Here is a 19340-nt window from a genome sequence, read left to right as displayed (position 1 = left end):
GTTCAAACCCTTTCACCTTTGAACCCTTGCTTTTCCATGGCCTTTGGGATGCAAAGCCCTAACCTCTGATTCATTTACCTGAGAGACCCCATCCTATCTTTTTAAAAAATTATATTTTAATGATCTCTTTCTCCTCTGCTGTAATATTGAGTTACACAAGGGAAATAATCTTTGCTTTGTTTATTGATCTAAACTTCATTGTAGGTTGTCAACAAGCATTTACAGATGAATGGTGAATGAAAGGGTGGAAAGTTAGACACTAGTCTGTTAACAGTCACTATTATTTTTTTCATGATATACCTGACTATTGTGTGCTGTATGTGATACACTGGGCTTCCCTGTTCATTCAGATGGTAAAGAATCTGCCTGTAATGCAGGAGACCAAGGTTTGATCCCTGGGTCAGGAAGATCCCCTGGAGAAGAAAATAGCAACCCACTCCACTATTCTTGCCTGGAGAATCCCATGGACAAAGGAGCCTGGTGGGCTATAATCAGACACGACTGAGTGAGTAACACTTTATGTGATTCACTAAGCATAGATTACTTTTGTAATTTTATTATTTTATTTTATTTTTTGATTGCAATTTCCTCCTTTTTATTAAATTATAAAACTGGCTGTCAATATACACATTTTTGGAAATGCATTTTTTCTGCTTTTGTGGAGCACATGATTTTAAACAGACAAAATATTTCTATATTAAACTTTTCAGTCTTCAAGCTATTTTGCACCGGTAGCCAAACTACCAAGTATAGATATTATAATATACAGTCAGAATTTATGGAAAATATTACAAAGACAAATGCCTTAAAAAGATGACAGTGCAGAGAAAACCATAGCTCTGAAACAGGTATAAAAATTTAGTCAAAATATTTTAGTCCATTATGGCTTTGCATAAAGCTTCAAAGGAAGAAAACTGAAGACACTTCTCATCAAAGGCACTTAAAGAATTGTAATAAAATACTTCTTTGAATTTAGTTTTGAGTCCGACAGTATTTTTTATCTATCTTTTTCACATTCTGTCCCTCACTGAAACAGTCTTGGAAGGCAGCTATTAATAAGGAAAAATAGTTATCATTTCTTAATATACATGTTAAAAATATGCAAACAGAATTAATACAGATTTTGGTCCATGGAAGCAAGTAACAGTATCAGACTGTAGTATTTCTCTTAATTCTGAGCCCAAAGCTCTCAATTCCCCAGACTCAGTCCCCTGGAGGCTCCCCAGGAGGTGCCCCACCATCGGCACAGCGCACTGAAACTGGAAAGAGCCATCCTCCCTGCTGGGTGGGAGTGCTGCTCCGAGGGAACGGCCGTGGAGCACACAGGAGTCAAAACTCGGGCATTATAATTCTGTGTCCCGGTATCGGGAAGGCTGGCTGTAATAACCACGCCTTGCATGTTATGACAGCTGCTGCCGGTATTCCTCCTCCTCAGCATCACTGCCATAGCTTCCTCTGGGATCCTGATAAAGTCTGGCAGGGCCTTTCTGTGGCTCAGGGGGCCTGGAACTTGGGTACTGGGGTGGGCCGGGATCCGGATTGTATGTTTTGATTGGAACTGCATAGATATCAGGATGCTTCTGAGCAATTTCAATGCTTGCATTCTGTGCTTCTTGGAGCTCTCGCATTCTCTGTAACTTTGCCTTGTGATCCAGCTTCTCAAATATTTTTACTTTGCCCAGGACAGACTTGGTAGCATTGTGCTGCTCCTCACTGCCCTCTCCCGTCTCCTCACCCTCTGGGGGAGGTGGAGGGCTTCAGTATAGGCCGTCCAAAAGTGGGTTTCACTGCAATAGGAGGAGGACAACCTTTGGTAGATGCCCTTGGAATTTTGTTACCAGCAGCAGCTGAGGGGTTTGACTTGTATTCATAAGATCTGGAGAAGTCAAAAGATTCTTCTCTGTTTTGGGTTTTGGCCTTGCTCTGGCTTGTATGCTGGGGGCGGGCTATTGTCCCTAAGTGGATCTCTGCTGGCAGCCCTCCTCATCTGAGCTCGTGGCTCTAGGCTGGGTTTCCTTATGCTCTCCTCATGCTGCACTGGCTCCGAGGAGCGGGTGATGGAAGACACCAGCGGCTCCTCAGCTGGCTCATCCAGCTCATTGTCAGTGTGGGCGCCTCCTTCACCGTCGGTGTCTTCAAAGTCACTGATGAGGCGGCTGTCGCAACTCAGATAGTCCGCGCCCGTGGCGGTTAAGTAGGACATGCGGTTTTCGGGATCATCATCCGTCCCTTCCATCTTTCCTTCGGAAACCCAGACTGCTTCTCCTTGCTGATGCTGAATCGTGTCTTTCAAGCTGCCAAACCAGCTGTCGTTGGCTGAAGTGAGGTTGATTGTAGCTGTGAAAAGATGTGCACAAGTTTTTTTAAGCTTGTTGGCTTGATCAAATAACTTCCGAGAACTTTTGTTAGATGATGGATTCAACCTCTGTCTCATAGTTTTGACACCTTGCCTAGAGTCTGGGTTGAAAAAGATCACAATCAGGAACCCCTGAGTATAGTTCAACAGGTCCACAGCCTTAGGAGTTACATCCAGGAGTGCGTGCTTGTCCTGTTCAATGATTTGTCTCACGGTATTTAACCACACCACCCCGGTGGATTTCTCAGATCCTGCGTCTCTTGGTTCCGTTTTAGCAGTTTGGAACAGGTCAGGCAAGTCATTTGCCAACTTCTCCAGGGCTATATCTGCTATGGGGCCGAATAAGACGACAGGTCTCTTGAAACCAGCTTCTCGAAGCAAAACCCTCTTGTAGGCCGGGAACTTGGTGCTGACTGTCACGGCAGCGATCAGGTCCTCCCGACTCTTCCATAGGTTCTTCTTCACACCTGATCTCGGGCCACGCATCCTCCAGAAGTCTGCCCTGTCCCCAGTGGTGTCTCTCTGGGCATTCTGAACGCTGGCCATTTGCTCCGCTCTGCTTTTGTTGGGGATTAAGCCTTTCTCCAGTTCATTTCCGATCCTCACGGCCAGCCTGTGGCCCAGTTTGCCATCGTAGAGTGTATCTACCACACGGAAGACCTCCCCTCTGGTGAAGGCCAGGCTCTGTGGAGTTTCCTTCTCACATTCAAAGTGGCTTCTTATAAAAAATGAATCCCCTCTGCCACAAGCCAGTATGTCTCTATACACATCAGCTCGGCTCTGAGCTAAAATGGTCACTGTTTCACCTTTGGGGGTTTCTAACAGGTAGAGAACAGCATCCTTCCGAATGAGGCCTCTGAAATCCTGGGTGTTCACCTTCAGAATCTGGTCCCCTTCTTGAAGACCTTCTTGCTCCGCAGAGGTACCCTCTTGAATGCTGGCCACAAATATCCCAACGTCATTGCCACCAGCCAGCTGGAGGCCCACACTGTCTCCCTTCTTGAACCTCACCATTTTGGTATTGGGGCCATATATTGCTAAATCTTCAGGACTTGGACGAAGAACAGCTCTTGGGGCTGGTTTTGGTGGAAGAACTGGGGTTTCCTCTTGGTATCTGGGTTCCTTGCTGGGCTCCATGCTGCCCGCAGCCACCATATCCCCAGTGGACTTCAAGGGAGCGGGTGTGGTGCCCATCCTGGACCGTCTGCCCTGCGTGTCCTCTCTCGAATTTGGTCTCTCCTTTAGCTTTTCATTTGAGGAATGGTAATCATAATCGGAATACTGCTGCCGTCTCTCCTCTGGAGAAAACGATCGGTTGGACTCTATTTCTGAGATATCTTCTATTTCTGAGTCACTGTCATTTAATGAGGGGATGTTGATGAGCGTCTGTTTGCTGTCCCTCAGCACCACGAGCTGGAGTTTCCCTCTTGACTTTTCTATCAGTTTTTGAGCATCCGTTAAAGACATGTTCTCAGTTACGGTTCCATTTATCTTGAGAATTATGTCTCCTTCATGCAGGTTGCCATCTTTAGTTGCTAGACCGGTTCTGGTCATTTCTTTTATGAAGATCTGACTCCCAAGCCGGAGACCGTATTCTTCATTTGCTTTGCTTTTCATCAGAAGGACCCCGATGGGCTTGTCTGAGTCCGGCCGCCCCCGGGGCTCTGGGCTGGGGCTGCGGCTGTGGGAGTGGGGGTGCTCACGGCTGCGGCTCTGGGATGCCCCATACCAGCCATCAGGCTGGGCCCTGTGGCCATACTCCCCCCCGGGGGTGTAGGCGCGATTGTAGACTGGTTCAATGTTCCGGCCACGGCTGCTCTCCCGGGCTCGCCTGTAATCATCGTGGTCCAGGCCCCGCTTGAGGCTGTGGCCACGGCTGCACTCCCGGGTTCGCCTGTAGTTACTTTTGTAATTTTAAAGATAACTTAATAAAGGAATAAGGAACTGAAATGTAAACTTAGATTGGAAGCTCTTGTAGTCTTACAGCTAATAAAAGTGCTCTGTGCTGTGCTTAGCCGCTCAGTCGAGTCTGACTCTTTCTGACCCCATGGATTGTAGCCTGCCGGGCTCCTCTGTCCATGGGGATTCTCCAGGAAAGAATACTGGAGTGGGTTACCATGCCCTCTTCCAGGAGATCTTCCCAACCCAGGGATCAAACCCGGCTTTCTCGCACTGCAGGCAGATTCTTTACCGTCTGAGGCACCGTGGAAGCCCAAGAATACTGGAGTGGGTAGCCTATCCCTTCTCCGGGGGTCTTCCAGACCCAGGAATCCAACACTTGCATTGCAGGTGGATTCTTTACTAGCTGAGCTGTGCTCATAGTTCTTTATTATGTGGTAACAATCTTGGCGTGTGAGAACCTGAAAGAGCAGCTGTGAAGCATTTGACAGGAAAGATGAAGGGATACAGCATGGGCACATTTCCTGACAAAGTGCTAAGTTATTGTTACATACTTAAGGTGAGAAATAGTAACGCATGATTTTCTGCTAGTTTCTCAGTTCTCTCCAAAGCTGTGTTTCTAGTTCAAGTTAAAAACTATTTGCTCTGTTACCTTAAAAAAAAAAAAGTCACCATTCCTCTCCATAGCACGCCATGAGTCCTCCCCTAAGAATCTCAGGGCTGCCTTGTCTCCTGAGTTATACCCCTCCTCCTTGCAAACATCCACCCCAATCTAAGTTCAAAATCAAGGAGGAAGAAGCAGGTTTGTTAGGACAAATAGCTTCCCTGGTGGCTCGGATGGTAAAGAATCTGCCTGTAATGCAGGGGACCTGGGTTTGATCCCTGGGTTGGGATGATGCCCTGAAGAAGGAAATGGCCACCCACTTCAGTATTCTTTCTTTCTTTTTTAATTGAAGGATAACTGCTTTACAGAATTTTGCTGCTTTCAGTCAAACATCAACATGAATTGGCCATAGGTGTACATATGTTCTCTCCCTCTTGAATCTCCCTCCTTACTGCATCTCTCTAGGTTGATACAGAGCCCTTGTTTGAGTTCCCTGAGACAGAACAGCAAATTCCCATTGGCTATCTGTTTTACATATGGTAATATAAGTTACTTCAGTATTCTTGCCTGGAGAAATCCATGGACAGAGGAGCCTGGCAGGCTACAGTCTATGGGGTTGCAAAGAGTTGGACACCACTGAGCAGGTAACACTTTCACAATCAATTAGGACAAAGGGATTCTGTGAAAAGTCTGTCCAATGGTCAGCAAACACTTTAATAAACAAATGATCCTAAAGATTTTAGATTTTGCAAGCTTTTGTCCTCACTATTGTTACTAAAGTTTATTAAAAAGCGTGTTTTCTTTTACTCCTGGCAGCTGTTCTCTCACCAATCCCTTGTATTCTTTCATCTACTTTTCTGTTCCAACTTCTACTTCTTTTTTTATTTACTTCTTTTTCCCACTGTATGGAGCAAATCAAGTCCATGAGGCATGAAGTCTTCAGACCAGGGACATTCTGGGCAGGAAAGACCACACCAGTGTGTTCAAACAAGTGGACAGGAAAGATGCCTGTGTCATAAGCGTGCAGGGAATGGTACCACTGCTACTTCCTATCATCTTGATAAGAGACAGGAGGCAAAGAGCAAGGGTTTATTTGCCTTTCTTACCTTCTCTAGAAAATAAGAAAGCAAGAAAATGCTAAAAGAATCAGGTAGGGATGTGCTGAAATCAGAGTAACCCTGAACCAAATAAACAGGTCATAACCGGAAATCAGATCAAGGAAGGGAAGTTAGGGAGTACAACAAAAATGTGATCACAGTAAGAGGGTTTGGGGAGAGATTAACCAAAACAGGACATGCCATAAGATTAAGCTCAGAACAAAAGCAGGGCTGAGGAGTGAGTCTGGTCAGGTCTCAGCACTGACTCACTGGTGCTCTTCTCCCCATCGTAGTAAACACATGTCTGCTCAAGTGGATGTGTGCACTTGGAAATTTACTTTTCATTCTGAGCATTTTATTGCTGCCCAAAGAGGGACTGGAATGATAAATGGATCAAGAAAACGGGTCTATCCATAGGATGGAATATTATTTGACCATAGAAAGGAATAAAGTACAGACTGTCTCTGACTTCTGGTGGTTTGACTTACAATTTTTCAGCTTCATGGTGGTGTTAGAGCAATATGCATTAAGCAGAAACTGTTACTTTGAATCTGAGCTTTTCCTGGACTAGTGATGTGTGGTGTAATACCCTGTCATGATGCTGAGCAATGACAGCAGCCACAGCTCTCCATCAGCCACACAACCATTCTGCACCCAGACAGCTATTCTTTTGCACTTTCAGTACACTATTCAATAAATTACATGATATATTCAACACTTTATGAAATAGGCTTTGTGTTAAATGATTTTGCCCAAAATTGTAGAGGAACTAAAGAGCCTCTTGCTAAGGGTGAAAGAAGAGAGTGAAAAAGCTGGCTTAAAACTCAACATTAAAAAAAAAACCAAGATCATGGCATCTGGTCCCATCACCTCATGGCAAATAGAAAGGGAAAAAGTGGAAGCAGTGACAGATTTTATTTTCTTGGGCTCCCTCCCAAATCACTGTGGATGGTGACTGCAACCGTGAAATTAAAAGACGCTTGCTCTTTGGAAGGAAAGCTCTGACAAATCTAGACAGCATATTAAAAAGAAGAGATATCACTTTGCCAACAAAAGTCCATGTAGTTAAAGCTATGATTTTTTCCAGTAGCCATGTACAGATGTGAGAGCTGGACCATAAAGAAGGCCAAGTGCTGAAGAACTGATGCTTTCAAATTGTGGTGCTGGAGAAGACTCAGTTATCAATAAAAAAACCCATGTAATGTGTGTGAACCTGAAGGACCATGGATATCATCTTCATCAAGTTGTTGTTCAGCATTTGTAACAAAAGTGAACTCTGAATTAACTGGTGCCTTGTGTCATATTCTATGCTACTAAAAGGCAAGTGTGAGCAAAATTAAGTGGGGTTAGTCATAAAGACAACATTAGGAATGTTAAAAAGCCAAACAAGTAGTCAGACTTAACTTCAATGAGATAAGATTGATAGGTTTCGCTTCTATTTCCAAAGTATTTCACTGCATTTCTGATTTGTGTGCAGGTTTGAGCTCCCTCTCCAAAAAACATGGGTCTCCTTTCCAAAATCACAGAATTAAGATGGATTCCTTCAGCCCAGGATTGGAAATCAATGAGCTGTGAAAGTTAAGATCACTGAGAAGTTTCAGCTCTTCCTTAACTTGCCCTCCTGGAGTCTAGACCTTAGTGGGCAGCTTCACATCCCATCTGGTACAAACAATAACATCCATGCTCTGTGAGGTTCAACCTCACAGTCATGCCCTAGCCCAGTGCTGATGACAGTGCAGCTCAAGCAGACTTGAGACACCGGTAAATTGTGGATAAGGAGGAAAAAGAGCTGACTTCCTGCTGTGGCTGCTGCTGCTGCTGCTAAGTCGCTTCAGTCGTGTCCGACTCTGTGCGACCCCATAGACGGCAGCCCACCAGGCTCCCCCGTCCCTGGGATTCTCCAGGCCAGAACACTGGAGTGGGTTGCCATTTCCTTCTCCAATGCAGGAAAGTGGAAAGTGAAAATTGAAAGTGAAGTCGCTCAGTCGTGTCCTACCCTCAGCGACCCCATGAACTGCAGCCTTCCCGGCTCCTCCATCCATGGGATTTTCCAGGCAAGCTGTCTTCCTAAGAGGTGTCTATTCTGCTCTGAAGTAGCGGTTACCAACATCTAGATTCCAGATTCACTTACTTCAGTTCCCCAAACCACCAACCCAGCAAGATTAAGATTCCTGGAACAGGAAACAGTAGTGGAAATAAAGTATGTGCTAAATATTTCTTCTCAGGGTGGGAGGTGGGAGGCAGGTTCAAGAGGGAGGGGACATGCACGTATCTATGGCTGATTAATGTTGACTTGTGATAGAAACCAACAGAATATTGTAAATTATCCTTTAATTAAAAATAAATAATAAAAAACCCAAAATACTTCTTCTCACAAGTTAATTAAGTGCAGGGTTTCTATATTGAGCTGTCACGAGGATCAAATACAAGTATTTCTTTTTACTGCAAAGTCCCATGTGTGGGAACTCTGGTCATCAAATATTTATTTCTAAATGGACTTGAGAGGTCAAGATTTGTAGGAACTGATAATTTTGCTGAGAAACAAATTAAAGTATTTGCTCTACAGAGTGACATGTTATTCTTCTCGATTATTCTTCATTTAGGTAGTAACTCATGAACTCACAGTCTTCCTGTACTTGTGTGGTGGTAGATGTGAAGAAAAAGTGAAAGTTTTAAAGAAGGCTTAGTACCTGTAATTTGAAACATTTGTATAGGCTTTAATACATATATTGTTCTGTATATAATTTACATCAATTATCAATTGCTATGTAACGAATCATCACAAATTTAGTAGCTTCAAACAGCAACTTTTTTTCTTTTTGCTCACAAATCTGTAAGGGTTTGGGCAGGGCTTGGCAGGGCAGATCATCTTGGTTCCTGTGGTGTCCTCTGTGGGGGTTTGAGGGTGGGGAGGGCTGGAATCTTCTGAAGGCTTATTTATATCTAGCTGTTAATCCTGCCTGTCTACAGGGACCTCAGGTGGGACCATCTCCATATGGCTGGGCCCCCTCACAGCATGGCAGCTAGTTCCCAGAAAACAAGGCAGAAGTGAAAGTATTTTTATGACTTGGTCTAGGATGTCATGTGGCATCATTTCGGCTTAACCCTATTGGTTGAAAATCTGGTTCAAGGAGAAGGGACGTGGACTCCATTACCAGATGGGAGGGGTGCCAGTATCACTCTGTGAGATGAGCAGGTTGGATGGGATCTGTTGGGGAGGTCATCACTGGAAAACACAATCAACTGTAGCAACCCAAAACTTAGAGGCTTGAAACAACATCAGTGTATCATTTTCAGGTTTTTGGTTGACTGGGTGGTCCTTCTTCTGGTCTCACTTATGTAACAGAATATTGGTGATCCTGGGATCACCCCAGGATTGGGGTCACCAGAGCTGAGAGAGACGGGATGTTTGGGCTTCTCTAAGTCTTTTCACAGCATGTCGGTCTCAGGGAGCATTCTACAAGGGCAAAGGTAGGAGCTATAAGCCTTCTTGAGGGGCAGACCCCAGAACTCACATATAATTTCTGCCACATTGAATTGGCCAGAGAGAGATACAAAGTGAGCCCAGATTCAAGAAGTGAAGAAACAGAGTCTGTCTCATGATGAGGAAAGCAGAAGAATACCACGGACATCTTTTTTCAACCAGTACACATGGCCTTATGGCCACAATTATTTATATTCTGTCCACATGCAGAATATACTCAATTCCCCCCCACCCCCACCACAAGTCATCTACCATTATGCCCTTAGGCTCTGGCTTGATGTGAAGGCCATCAAAATCATATTTGGGTGAGAACGAGGCTCCTGGGTGTGGGTTTCAGGTTCTCCTCTGTTACAGCCTCTTTTGGTTCGGAGATTTGTGAACTGAAAGAAGTTGCTTGACACCCCACCCTGCTACCCCCACTCAGCATGCAATGAGGAGACAAGGATGGGACAACCACAAAGGACAGTCCCAGGCCAAAAGGGGAGCTGTGGGAACTGCTGGTTTATGGCAAACCTGAAACCCTGCTGGGCATGTTTGCTCATTCCTTTCACTCTGGGGTCAGGGAATAGTTAAGGCCTAGCTTTGCTACTGCAGAATCTTCTCTATTCCATTCCCAGGTGTTAGTTCAGCTGATCTACAGAAACTTCAAACCCTACATAACACTCAGAAGAAGCAGTTTTCACAGACTTCTCTACTGGTCCCACAATTACACAAAGTCTAATTCCTGTAATAAATTCCATATGCTATATCACTCAGAGTGTCTCTGTTTTTCTGATCAAACTCTGAATGATATAAGACCAATTAAAAATAGCTGACTCCATCTGTCCCGGCATTTTTTTTAGTGGTATTACTCACTGTGGGCTTTGGATCTAGGATCTGAGATGATCCCTGTAAGGTTACAAAAAGAGCAGGGGCCAACAGTGGAATTTTGATGCAAGGAATTTCAGGGGACATAGACAAATTTATATCCTTAGAAAAACAACCAGTTTCTATCTAGTTGAACCTATGTGAGTTCAAAGACCTCATAGGTCTGCTGTCTATAGCCATAACAGTAAAGCTTCTAATTATACTTTCCATCAGTTAAAACTCTGAACAATCCAGAATGATGGCCTACATCCTGACCTGATTAAAATAAGGAAAGGGCTAAACTATTATACTGACAAGCAGGTGGCAAGACAAACATTGGTCCTCTCCTATTCTGAGCGATGGCTCTGTGCCCTGAGATCAAAGGTGGGGCTTCTGATAAAAAGCAGCAGCACCGGCAGCACTAACAGAGGAAACACAAAGACTACTTGTGGGTCAAGGAGAGCAACACCGCCGCAACCTGGAATTAGGTTAAATGCTGGGCTTCTTCCTTCCATCTGATGAGTCCCCTGTCAAAAGACTAAGCTAATCAGCACAATATGCTTAGCTCCAGGCCATCTCAGTGCAGGCAGCACAGGAAGCCAAGTGGCTGGTGAGCTGTAACTAATGGACGGACCATATAGTCAAGTAGAGGAAAACAAAATGGCTAGATAATTAATGACAAACCACTGTGGGAAAAGGAACTATCACAAGCAATGGTGTTATGGGTAGATACTCAGTTGTTAAGGAAGACGTTTCTACATCACACAGAGGGTGTAACCTGAACCCTTAACTGAGACAATAGGCGTTCTATCCATCACTGATTCTTTTCATGAAAGTGTTAGGAAGGTAGGTTTAGACAACATTCTGAGAAGCGGGCACTTACCCTTATAAGTAACTGACATACAAATTGGGATCTAAACTAGTGAAAGGTAATGAAATACACTCTAATTTGGTGTCCTAGTTTATCGGATAGTATGAACAGGTCCTAGGATTGTGTTCTTGGGGTTTCTCTAATGGCTCAGCAGTTAAGAATCCACCTGCAATGCAGGAGCTGCAGGTTTGATCCCTGGGTTGAGAAGATCTCCTGGATGGGGGGCATAGCAAATCTCATGGACAGAGGAGCCTGGAGGGCTAAAGTCCATAGGGTCATAAAGAGATGGACATGGCTGAAGTGACTTAGCACGCACACATGCAGGACTGTGTTCCTAGGATACCCTTTCCCAGGGAACAAGGTAGATGGATTCTATAGGGCTTCTGATCATAGTAACAACAGACAGTATTGATTCACTGCCTTACATTTGTGTTCAGGGACAATGACAATGTTTGTGACCAGTTGTGTAACCCAACCCCCATTTGTGATGACCATTAGGATGTTTGGTTTTCTGTGTACTGAGTTGTGTGTTTGCAGGTATTCAGGCTGGTCCTTTTTTGCTGTGGCTGCTTTAGGTGGAAGCAGAGTCCCTGATGCCTGAACTACATATAATAATTGTAGTAATACCAAAACATCAGCATCTGCGACATGTGCTGCAATAAACGATACTGATACAGGATCTACCAGCACGGGAATTTCATGCTCACAATATCACTACTCTTCATATAATTTGGACACAACCTGCAACTTAGGTGAATGGACATGCATATGGCCATTTAAAACACGCTCAGTGTGGGAATTCCTGCATGTTTACCATTCGTTGTTTGGTCGCTAAGTTGGGTCTGACTTTTGCAAACCCATGGACTGTAGCCCGCCAGGCTCCTTTATCCATGGGATTTTCCAGGCAAGAATACTGGAGTGGGTTGCCATTTCCTTCTCCAGGGGATTTTCCTAACCCAGGGATAGAACCTGCATCTTGTGCGTTTCTAGGTGGATTCTTTACCACTGAGCCATCTGGGAAGCTTGTATTTACCAATTGGTTTCCTGTGAATCAGCAATTATAAATTCTAGCTGTACATTATAATCACCCAGAGGAACTTTTAAACCATAATGATTCTTGGGATCCATTCCCAGAGATTATTAATTGGTTTGAGTTGGAGTTTGGGTACCTGCATTTTTAAAAAAACTCCTCAGGTAATTCTACTGAATGCATACTAGTATAAAATAGTACCCACCCTAGGAACTAATGTGATTGTTCTCAAGGTGTGGTCCTTGGTTCAGAGAAGCACCATCATCCTCTGGGGACTTGCTGGAGATGCAAAATTTGGGGCCCAATCTTAGACCTGCTCATCAGAAATCCTGGGATGTGGCCCAGAAATGTAGTCCAGGAAGTCCTCCAGGTGATTCTCATGTAAGCTAATGTTTGAGAGCCACTGAACTGGTGAAATTATTTGCTGGAGTTTAAGCAAGCATCATTTTACTTCTAATGGGTGAAACAATCATCTCGGGGATGAGCTGGGGCAGAACTCTGTAGTCTGACATGACTATTTGCTCTTTTTGAGAAGAAATTAATTATCCTAAGAAAATGCCTGATAAACTCCCAGGAAAATTAAGATTTCTTCTGGAGCGTCACATTGTTGTTCACTAACCTAATACTTCTTTTATCTCCCCCTCCTCCTTTTTCCTCCTCTTTTTCTTTCCTTTTTCTTCCCTTCCCTCCCGTCAATCACCCTCCTCCCTCCCTCTATGCCATAAGAGATTCATGGTAGGAGCTTCTAAGACTAAGACCAGGAAGAGAGGAAATGTTTTCCCCATAGTTACCTTTTTCAGTGTTCTTCATTCTTTTGTAGAGATCCATATTTCCTCTGGATCATTTAAAAATCCTTCTGCCTGAGAAACCAGGACATTCTTGCTACTAGAGTGCTGCATTTACCAGCCAAAGAATGCCAAAGGTTGCTGGCAAAACCAGAAGCTTATATATATTTATTCAATCTCCTTGTATACTTGACGATGAATATACAATTATAGATCAGCAGTTATTTTCTGTCAACTCATTGAAGATATTTTTCTACTGGCTATTTGCTTCCATAATTGTCAGCCTAATTATAGTATAGAATATCCTGCTGAGGTTTTATTTTTCCTCTTTGATATGCTGTAGTTTCATGCTGGTACACCTGTGTGTTTCCTGTCTTCAGATTTGGAGTTCTTCCTCATTGCTCTGACCTGAATGTTTGTTTGTGCAATTGCACAATTTATATGTTGAAACCTAACCCTCCAGGGGGGTTGATGTTAGGAGGTGGAGTCATTGGAAGGTGCTGAGGATAGGACATAAGGGTGGAACACTCATGAATGGAATTAGTGCTCTTTTTAAAAGAGTCTCTAGAGTCTCTTTCATCATGTAAAAATGACACAGTGAGTATGAAACAGGAAGTGGCCCTTATTAGCCACCACACCAAATCTGCCAACACCATGATCTTGGACTTCCTATGAGAAGGAAATGCTTGTTGATTATAACCCATACAGTCTGCAGTATGGTTTTAGTGGTTTAAACAGCCTAAGACACTCATTTTGAAGATATATTCATCTTTTATATTAGAAAATTATCTCAAGTATTGCCTTATCCCTTCTCTTCTTCTAGAACTTTCCACCTATATTTGTATCCCATAATTGCTTATATTTATATATCTTTATAACTCTGTGATGTATTCTGGCTAACTTAAAAAAAATCTAACTTTATTATCTTCCTCAGTTGTGTCTAACTTGTTTATAACTCATCTACTGAACTTGAAATATCAGTTTCTAGAACTTCTAGTTTTCCACTTGTATTTTATTTCTTGCTCATGTTTACATTACCCCTCTACTTCTTTAAATACTTTAACATAATAGAATATTCCATGAAAATTCCAACATCTGATGGGGGAAGGGTGCCTCATTTTATTGTTTCTGCTCTCTGACTGTGACTTGTTTCTTCCTGTGCTTTGTAATCTTTCCATGTGAGTTCATGTTCAGTCGATCTTATTCTGTGAGAATCTTGTGAAACCTGGGTTGAAGGTACATTCCTCAAGAGGAGAATTGTGCCTGTTTCTGCCATGTGCTCCAGAGTTTCCAATACTATACAGATAGTGTAAATTTGAACTCTAATTTCAAAGATATTCACACATGTTTGAATTTTCAAGGGAGATTTCTCTCTCTTCACAGATAGACTTTTTATTCTTCCCCATGAGATCTTTCTCACTTAAGAGTATCCATCTCCTTCACACACACAAAAAACTAAAACAAACAAAAACCAAATAAAAACAGAACCTAAAAAAGAAAAACCAAAACCAAAGAAATTGATTAAGTGTGGTATTTTTGGGTTCTAAATATCATTAAAACCAAACAACTCTATGGATCAGACTCCACTATCTTCTGCCACTTGATGTCAAAAGTCTAAGGGCAGTTAATTTTTTGGAAGATATTTTGTCTTTCTTTTCAGGATTCTCATGAAATTTTAATTCATTTTTGTCAAGAGCTTTTCCACCATATGTCAAAATAGATGTCAATCAGTTCAGTAGCTCAGTCGTGTCCAACTCTTTGCGAGCCCATGGACTGCAGCACTCCAGGCCTCCCTGTCCATCACCAACTCCCAGAGCTTGCTCAGACTCATGTCCATCAAGTTGGTGATGCCATCCAACCATCTTATCTTCTGTCATCCCCCTCTCCTCCTGCCTTCAATCTTTCCTAGCATCAGGATCTTTACCAGTGAGTCAGTTCTTGGCATCAGGGGTCCATTTTAAACAGTGGTTCACATATTGCAGGGGTAAAAATCCTTTTTAGCTGAAAAATATCATCTTTTATTATCTTTGGCTATTACTTCTGTACCTTAAAAAAAAAAAAAAAACTCTTTAATTGGAAAATGACCCAGCCAAATGTTTGATGCTCTGCTTTTTACTCTTCTACATTATTTTCTTACATATTATTTAATCTGTTATTTTCCTCTGTCATCTTAGAGAGTTTATCAAATTTTCCTTCCCCATTGCTGATTTTTTTCAGTATTATTAAAAATTCTATTCTTTAATGTAGTTCTATTTCAAGTTTTTATCCCAAATAGTAGGGAGGTTCTGGTATACTCCAAAGAAAACATATACTGAAGTTTAATGTTATCTCTTCAATTTAGTAGGCTGTCATGTATCTGGCTAAAGTGTGTATGTGGGATTTTAGATGTCTGAGGAGACGGCAGTATTTTCCAAACTTTCATTGAGGCAGCAACGAAGACCCAAAAGAATACAACTCACCTCACTGAAAATGTCAATGTATCTTCAATGATAGAATTTTGGAAAATTTGTCAATAAACAGGACAAACTGGCTGGATCTGGAAAAAATTATTCAGGTACTACTTGGCAAAAAGTAGGAAGATCAATCTGTATTTCTCTCTTATTCATGGCTTCATGACCTAAAACATGTGAGGTCCTTAAAACCTTGAAGACCAGGCAGCTTGTAAAAAATCTTGTAACAAGAACAAAGACTTTGAGGCCTTCAACTGGGTTGAAGAAAAGGCATTCTCTTTTCTGTGAGACCTTCTGACAATCTTGCTCTGAGTGCTAAGGTTTCTTGGCATGTTCCTGGTGGCATGGAGCAAGCCCTGCCACATGAAGCTAAGTGGGAGCCTAGTGACTGTAAGGTCTGATCACAGCTACAGCTAGTGACAGAAGCACGTTATTTTGTGTGATGTACCTCACAACCATTTCTGAAGTCTCTGTGAAGTCACAGTAGGACACGTGGCTTTAGTTCTACTGTGCTGTGCAGATTCAAGCAATAGGTGTGTTTCATATATGGACGGGGCAAACAAAGGGTGGAGCGGTTGTCCTCCCCAGATCCTGAGCGAATGTGATGGTGGCTCTTCCATGGAGAGGGCAGCTGTGATGTCAGGAAGATGACCAAGCTAGACGAAGCGGTGTGGACACAAGAGGAGTAAACAGAACACAGGGAACCTGTTCTTGGCCCCATGTGAGGAAGCACTTTAGGGAACTCAGAAAGCGCAGAAAACTCTTGAGGAGAAATAATTCCCAGCTATAAACCATGGCTTGAAGCCATGATAATTTAGTTCTTAAAGTAAATGTGACTTTTAATTTGTAGTCAAAATCTGGTAAGGCCAGGATATCTGGCTTACATATAAAAGGTATTTCTAAAAGTGCCCAAGGCAAAAAACTTTTGTTTTCTTAAGTATGTAAGAATGTTAGATAGTCTTCCTTATTCCTTTAGTCAAAGTTTCCTTCATAAATAATGCAAAGGTAAATTAGTCCAGGCCTGAGTGGAAAGATCACAATTTCTAAATTTGTAAATTTCTAAAATAAAAATTACAAAAATATATACAGGGAGAATGAACATGTGTGTGTAAATGCTGGAGCCCACCCTCGAAGTGTTATGAGCTGTTGTGAATATTCTTCCTAAATCAGTTTATAATAGTATGAAGGAAGTTAAGTTATAGAATGTTTGCTTTATCTCTCTAATAATATCACTTCTTATTTGTATTTATACTTTGTACATACGACAAATAATAAGGCACGATACTTAGTATTAAAGTTATTGCATTGGAAGCAAGTTATGTCACAGATAAATACATAAGTTTGGGAAAGTCATTTAATTTCTCTTGGCATGGTTTTTCCAACTGAAAGGAGTTTGATAGGGTTGTTTCTAAGGCCCTTTCCAGTTTTACTATCCTATAGTTAAAACAGAAACCAAGACAAATAAATACATGTTTTTATAAACACAAAAAATGAATAAATATCAATTATGTTGTGAGTTCAAAGACACAAATCATGTCTTAGATTCATTTATTCCCTAAGATGCTCCTGAGGAGCATCATATACTTTCTTATATGTAGCAAGTGGTAAGAAAATATCTGTTGACTATATTTAAGTTTATATGTGATTGGTTTCACAAATAAGTAGATGGACTGAATTATTTCAAAGGCTCTTTCCAGTTCTACTAATTTATGCTTAAAATATGAATCAAGTCCAATAAATAGTCTACTGACCAGTGAGATTTTAAATTCTTGTCTTTGATCTACGAATTCACTTCAAAGCCTCATATAATTTCTTCCACAGCAGGTGCTCAAGAAAATATCTGTATATTGTATTTATTTTATTTGCTCTGTTTTTAAAGTAAGTTTTTGCATATTATAACATGAATGAGTTATTTTCACAACTCATTATTATATCTATTTCTACCTATCTCATAAAAACAAGTGAACGAAGGGGAAATGGGTATCTAAGTGAGCAAATTATTTTGTTCTTTAGTTTTTGTCAATGAGACTTATTAGTTTTTCCATACTTTAGACTTCATGAATAATAAAATTAAAAAACCCAATACTAACCTAGTTTCATGTATACTAATATATGTTCTAGGTTTTCTATATTAAAATCAGAAAGACAAAATTAATTTGAATTAACTGCTGAAGAAACTCTACTCACAATGTAATTATGGTATATGTTCCACCATTAATCAAAAAATCACAGTTAATAATTCTGGGAAGCAACCTTTCAGGCGCATGGCATGAAATAAAAAAGGTGATATTCTTTTTATAAATTTTAAAGGTAGCACTGTCACGTGAAATACTCAAGAGTTTACAAGGGGGAAAAAAGGGGCAGGAAAAAAATAAAATTTATATGCACTCTATATAAGCATGTAACTCCTAATGAAACTCATTAAACAGAAACACATGATTTTTGCCAATTCATTTGTACTTTATGTTTCTTTTTAATAGAAATTAAGTTAGTCAATTAATGTACATAATGCAGTGTTTGTTTTCCAGTCTAGGTGCTTTTCAGCATTCACTTTTGAATCTCATGGTAAATGCTACTCAGCATCGAGATGTGGTTTGATGAGTGAACAGGGTCAAGCATCAACTGTACTTAACACAGGACAGAAGGGGTTCAAGTTAACCTGCAGCTAACAACAGGGAAAATTAAAAAGAGACACAGACCTGCAAATAGTATCAACATGCATTATTAGGCCAAGATTCAAAGTTAACCCAACCCACACAGCTGCCCTCTCAACTGAGAGCACACAAGGAGAGGGGTGACTTCATCGAGATCCACAGCCATAGTAGTGAGGTTCATCAGGGCGGAATCCATAAGCCGTGGCAGGGCGCCCAAGAATGCCGACAGACTGGCCAAAGCCATCCACTCCAAGGCTAAAAAGAGAAAGAGGGATACTCAGTTATATGCTTCATCCCAATGCAGGTCAAGTAAGAGGCCTGGAGATTTACACCTCCGAAATTCCCTCTAGCAGCAAAATAACGTACGTGGCTGGCTATTATTAACTTTTTTTCTTTTTTAAATTAGTAGCCATAAAAATATGTTTATTAATAACTATTTAATTCTAATAACATGTTAAAAATGTTGAAAATCTCTGTCACTAGACATCATCAGCGCAAAGAGAAAGATCAGAAAAGTTTTAATAAATTACATTCACACATGGCTTATATGCCAGAATATGAAAACATTTTATATGTTAGCAATTATCAGTAATAGAATACATTGCTAGGAAATGATAAAATTAAAACTAGTAGAATTTTGCTATTTATAATATGATCTCTATTCCATAGGACTAATCCACTATTAGTAAGGGCATGCAATTGAGTTTTAGCAGTAATCTCTCACTCAGAGCCAAATCATACTACAAGACTATGACTAAAGAAGATAAGGAATTTTTAAAAATTTGGAAGTTAGCCAGATTTGATATGCAAATTCTTCTTCTGACTCTTCAATGCAAAAAAATGACTAAATAGTGAATGTTTTGAGTTATAGCAAGCTGATTGTAACAGTAGATTGAAGTTACAAATGTAGATTGAAACATGGATAAACTATTACTTAAAAATCATTTTTTTATCTAATAATAAATTTAGAAGAAAAAGCACTTTTAAAGAGTCAGAGAATTATTAAACACTTAGCAAAATGACAAGATACTTATTTTGCCAGGCAAATATGGCAGCTCTAACATGCTCATGCATAGCTCATGCAGTGAATGCTAGTGAGCTTATTTCCAATCAAAAGAAATTATTTATAATGCAGAAATGTAAGCTTTGAAAAATAAATATATTTAAATGATTTAAGATTGTTTGAGATTATGCTAAATGGAAAGACACTTTCCCCTTTATCAGCAAAATCTCAACGATTAAAAAATATATTCATATAGGCAGT

General features: G+C 41.1%; 2 protein-coding genes across 5 annotated transcripts in view; both read right to left on the bottom strand.

Moving 5' to 3' along the window:
- Nucleotides 1-681: 681 nt before the first annotated feature.
- Nucleotides 682-12285, bottom strand: LOC120879849 (tight junction protein ZO-2-like). The gene is given in 4 exon segments (XM_040262841.1): nucleotides 682-1749; nucleotides 1751-1921; nucleotides 1923-4259; nucleotides 12191-12285. Coding segments are annotated over 4 exon segments (3009 nt in total). The 3' UTR covers nucleotides 682-1343.
- A 5580-nt stretch (nucleotides 12286-17865) lies between these two features.
- The window catches only part of KIFAP3 (kinesin associated protein 3), a 146109-nt gene continuing 144634 nt past the window's right edge, over nucleotides 17866-19340 (bottom strand). For 2 of the 4 annotated variants that reach the window (XM_040263541.1, XM_040263542.1), the window contains one exon: nucleotides 17868-18331. Coding sequence is in view for 2 of the 4 variants with exons in the window: in XM_040263542.1 (XP_040119476.1) it covers nucleotides 18223-18331 (109 nt within the window). In the remaining 2 variants the exon portion in view is untranslated. Of the gene's footprint in view, nucleotides 18332-19340 lie in introns of all 4 variants that reach the window. The other 2 variants (XM_040263540.1, XR_005724992.1) reach the window with 2 other exon arrangements.

Source organism: Oryx dammah, unplaced genomic scaffold (assembly GCF_014754425.2).
Source record: "Oryx dammah isolate SB20612 unplaced genomic scaffold, SCBI_Odam_1.1 HiC_scaffold_21, whole genome shotgun sequence".
Classification (NCBI taxonomy): Eukaryota; Metazoa; Chordata; class Mammalia; order Artiodactyla; family Bovidae; genus Oryx; species Oryx dammah.
The sequence above is the reverse complement of the archived record's forward strand: the minus strand, read 5'-3'. Positions and strand labels throughout refer to the sequence as shown.